This window comes from Carassius auratus, unplaced genomic scaffold (assembly GCF_003368295.1).
Source record: "Carassius auratus strain Wakin unplaced genomic scaffold, ASM336829v1 scaf_tig00215191, whole genome shotgun sequence".
NCBI classification, from domain to species: domain Eukaryota; kingdom Metazoa; phylum Chordata; class Actinopteri; order Cypriniformes; family Cyprinidae; genus Carassius; species Carassius auratus.
Genome location: NW_020527975.1, coordinates 134,546 through 139,592, shown reverse-complemented (window position 1 = coordinate 139,592; position 5,047 = coordinate 134,546). Strand labels below are relative to the sequence as shown.

General features: G+C 39.2%; 1 protein-coding gene across 1 annotated transcript; it reads left to right on the top strand.

Moving 5' to 3' along the window:
* Positions 1-1,819: 1,819 nt before the first annotated feature.
* Positions 1,820-4,624, top strand: LOC113093857 (uncharacterized). The gene is made up of 2 exons (XM_026259432.1): positions 1,820-1,985; positions 2,265-4,624. Exon 2 carries the CDS (start codon positions 3,200-3,202, stop codon positions 4,622-4,624), a length of 1,425 nt encoding a protein of 474 aa, XP_026115217.1. The 5' UTR covers positions 1,820-1,985; positions 2,265-3,199.
* The last annotated feature ends 423 nt before the right edge of the window (positions 4,625-5,047 follow it).

Here is a 5,047-nt window from a genome sequence, read left to right as displayed (position 1 = left end):
CACCAGCAGACATACACTAATTTACATCTTTCTCTTCACTCTTTGAGGCAGAAGGCTCAAAACTCATTCTTTCTAATCACCCCACTAATTGCCCGCTTGATCCTATTCCATCTCATCTCCTTCAAGCCATTTCTCATGCAGTTGTACCTGCACTCACTCACATCATAAACACATCCCTCGACACTGGTGTTTTTCCCTTATCATTTAGACAGGCTGGTATAACTCCACTACTTAAGAAACCCAAAAACTTTACCCATCTCTTTTAGAGAACTACAGACCAGATTCCCTTCTTCCTTTCATTGCAAAAACACTTGAACAAGCTGTGTTCAACCAAGTCTCTACATTTCTCACACACAACAACCTCCTTGACAGCAACCAATCTGGTTTCAGAAGTGGACATTCAACTGAGACTGCCTTGCTCTGTTGTTGAAGCTCTAGGACTGGCAAGAGCGGAATCCAAATCTTCAGTACAATTTCACCATCAAGTTAGGCACATCAACCATAACTCCTTTCAAAACAGCTAGAAGCCTTGTATGATTGATGATCAGCTGACTTTCTCAGACCACATTGCTAAAACTGTCCGATCCTGCAGACTTGTTTTATTCAACATCAAGAAGATCAAGCCCTTTCTTTCGGAACATGCTGCATAACTCCTTGTTCAAGCGCTTGTTCTGTCCAGGCTGGACTATTGCAATGCCCTCTTGGCAGGTCTTCCAGCCAGTTCTATCAAACCTTTACAATTAATCCAGAACGTGGCAGCAAAATTAATTTTTAATGAGCCAAAAAGAACACGTCACACCTCTGTTTATCAATTTGCACTGTCTTCCAATAACTTTTTTCTTTGATTCTTTGATTAATAAAAAGTTGATAAGTAATAAAAATAAGAGCATTTATTAAAAATATAAATCTTTTAACAATATGTCTTTACTATCACTGTTTGAATAAACACTGTTCTTTTTAACTTTTTATTTATCTGAAAGTCCAGAAAACATATCTTAGGTCCCAAATATAGCAGCACAACTATTTACAACACTGATTATAAATTAGCATATTAGAATGATTTCTGAAGGGTCATGTGACAGGAGACAGGAGTAATAATGCTTTACAGGAATAAATTGTTTTTGAAAGTATATTCCAACTGAAAAATTGTATCGCAGTAATATTTCACAATATTATTTTGTGAAATAATATTCAGTATTTTTTTTATCAAATAGATACAGCTTAGATGAGCATAAGAAAATAAAAAAAACTTTACTGATTTTTGAACTTTGAACGGCAATGCATTATATACTGTATACTGTAAAAATGTTTTCTTAGTAACCTAAAATGTACACCATTTAGTTACATCAAGGGTCAAATGACATAAAAATAGCACATTCAATTTAAAAGTTACACACTTGTTTTTGCTGAATGTTTTTGCTCAGTTGGACGAAATATCCGCCCAATAGAGAAGGTTTTGCTCAGCAAGAAAGAAAACAATTGACGGATCATTGCTTGATATGTCATCTTACTTAGTATTACCCTCTCTCCCACTTTGCAAATATGTCTCAGATGGAAGAACATGTCTCAGATACATTTCTTGGGACACAAGGAAAGAAATATTTTGTATTTGATATTGCATTCTATTTTCTGACAGTTCACAAATAAATTCTATAACTTAAACATAACAAGATTTATCACAGATTGTTTTTTTTTTTTTTTTTGATTTGTTTTTTTAATCACATTTTTTTATTACAGTCAAGCTTTTCTCGTAAATGTTTGTGAAATGAGCTCTACCACAATCACCAATGTGACCTCATTACCTTTAGAACCATGTGGCAAACAAAATAATCTGTTCTATAACATTGGTTACTTTCACTTTCATTTTAGCGTGATTTCTGGGTGGAGTGTGTCAATTAACGGCCGAAGGGAATTGTATTTAAAGGGAGCGTGTCATACCTGAATCAGAAGCGTCATCCGTCATGCCTTCAATACCTGCAAACGTGGTCAGTACCTTTGCGCCTCCATTTCACACACTGCAACACACGCACGCACCCACCCATTCACATAGCTTTCATATTCGCACATTCTGTGTGCTTAGTGTTTTGTTTATAATTATTGTGGCCCGATAAAATTATTGACGCTGTTGATTTAATGTGTGTGATTTAATGAAACTGAATGAGATGTTCATCCAGTGTTTTCTTTGTTCTCTCTTTTTCTCTATTTTTTTTTTTATGGACATTTTTGTGAATGAATGTGGACACGAATCTGCAAACGTGGATTAGCGTGACGCGGTCGGTTTCTGGCACGGGCACGGATTCCGGAGAGAGACCGCTAGCGGGAACGTGTGGTCATTTCTTATTTTGTTTTATTATTTTTTTTGTCCATTTTGTTTTTCTGTGTTATGATTTTGAACATATGAAAGAAATAAATATCCTGATGACCTTTAGTCTGGGATTATTATTATTTGTTGTGTAACAGGTGGTTATTTTTCTGCTATCCTGGGTAAAGATAATTTTTGACAGGTTTAATCCTGTCTGGCACCCGAAGGTTTTTTTTTCCCCCCCTTTAAAATGGTTATTTTACTTTGGGGGCGGCGACCACCGTTATAGAGTGGCGCCCAAACAGGGACTTGAATTGAAACCTACTTGAAACTTGAGCTTTTGATTTTGACAATCCCTGTGAACTATTGAACACTTTTGAGGAAAAAAAAAAAAACGCACACCTCTGAAACATTGTGATTTGAAAACTTGATATATATATATATTTTTTTTTTTTTTGGAAAATTAGTGAAACAATGAAATTGTCTGAATTAATCTTGAAAATTGTTTTTTTTTGTGTATACTGTGAACGCTAAATGAACAATTAGAGGTGTTCTCTCTAAGGTGTCACAGTAATTGATAATTGTTTGAATAGTGGAAAATAGTGAAAGCGACTTACTTTGAATACTTATTGTTTTTGATTTACTTGGTGTTTGTGAGATAATACTGATTGAACAGTTGTGAAATGTTGTATTTTGTTGTTTAGTATAAATATTTCAGGGACAAACAAACTGAAACACATCTCATTTACTGATATTTATTGGTTTTCACAGTCAACATTCTTGCACTCAATCACCGCAATCATGGCACATACCCCTCCCTCCCAATCTACTTTTGTGGAAATTGAGCCTCCACCAGACAACTCAACTCCAGTATGGCCGCCTGCACTGTGACCGGGGATGCCTCTGGAACCACCTCCATGTGCTCCGGTGTTCTACCATACCCCCACTCCACTCAGCCCTGTTCATCCTGGAACCCATGTGCACATGTCCTCTCCTGCTCTGGCTGGGAGCACTCCAGTACAAACTCTCACCTGGGCAACACAAGGGGATAACATGCAACTTTGCACCTCTTCTGAAGGTGGAACTCATTCATCAGTGGCACAACATGAACTGCCCAACATTCTACCAACTCCTGGAAGGCAAATACAAGAAGTCACTGCTCGGGTACAAGGGAACTGGGATACCTTGTTTGACTTAATGGCAAGACAAGAAACAAGAGTGAATGAACTTACCCAGGAAGTGAAAGATACCTCTTCTCAGCACCAGAGCCAGATTGCTGATCTTGCTGCAAAAGTGGAGGATAACAAAAATCAAGTTTTAACCCTGTTTACTACCACTAAGCAACATGAGGAGACTGAAGCAGATAACCTGACTAAAGCGATGAAGTTAATGATCACGGAAGAACTCCAGAAGGTGGAATCTACCTTGGTTTCTGAACTACGATTCATGGTTGATCAACTCCAAGCAGAGGTTCAGCAGGACATCAAAGCTGTTCAAAACACTTTCCAAACAAGCCATAATAAGATAACTTCACAACTCCAACAATGTGTTACTCAAACTGATCAATGTCTCACCGGTTTCAAAGGGTTGAAAAGTGAAGTGGAGAAAGGATTTCAAAGTGTTAAAAAAAGTGCCGATCAACAAAAGTTAAGCGTCTTGACGCCACCAGGTCCCAGCACTATCAGTATTTCATCCCAGACATCTCCTTCTGCTCCAGTGACTCCTTCAACTTCTTCAACCCCTCCGTTAACATCTGTGGTTAAAAGTGACCATATTAAATTAACCTTCCCCACATTTGGAAGGCCTTCAGATGATGCAGACCCCCTATTGTACCTAACCAAATGTCAGGATTTTTTGGCTATACATCCCCTGACAGATGCAGACATCCTGGCTACCTTCCGTACTGTCTTGTACGGAACAGCACGAGACTGGTGGGAAGTCAGACGGTCCACCATAACCACCTGGAATGAGTTTGAGACTGCATTTTTATCTGCTTTCCTTTCTGAGGATTATGAGGATGAACTGGCTGAACGTGTCCGTACTAGGATTCAAAGAGACACAGAATCCATTAGAGACTTCGCGTTTTCTTACAGAGCTCTCTGTAAAAGATGGAAGGCAGATTTTACAGAGGGTGAGATTGTGAAGATGATACTTAAGAATATTAAGCCATACCTTGCCAGTCAATTGCGTAGCAGAGTAAATACTGTGGAAGAGCTGGTAAAATTAGGACATCAACTGGAAAGAGATTATGAGCAACAGCTTCGTTATGATTGTGGTCGAATGGGCCCTAAGCATCAAGCCACATCACAAAGACCCTACTAAAACCAACCTACTGAGAAAATCCCAGTTCAGTGCTGGAGATGTAGAGGACAGCATCCACCAGGAAAATGTCCACATTATACCTCTCCCCAGTCACCTCAGACGTCTGGTCCACAGTATTCCACCAGCGGCAAACAACCTTATCACCCCAAGTCAGGTGGTCATCCGTCCAACAACTCTGTTGCTGCAACAAGAAGTCATAAGTCACAATCAGCAACCAAGAAAACCTCCTCCTCACTTACAAGCTCTAATGAACGTGTAGCGGTACCTCAACAACTAGTTGTTCCCCTTTGTATCGATGCCTGGTCAGGTAAAGCCATTGTGGACACTGGTGCAAGCTACACACTCATCCATGAGAATCTCATGAGGCAGCTTACATCCCCCGACCAGCTGCAACCGTGGTGCCATGGTCCTCTTCATCTGGCG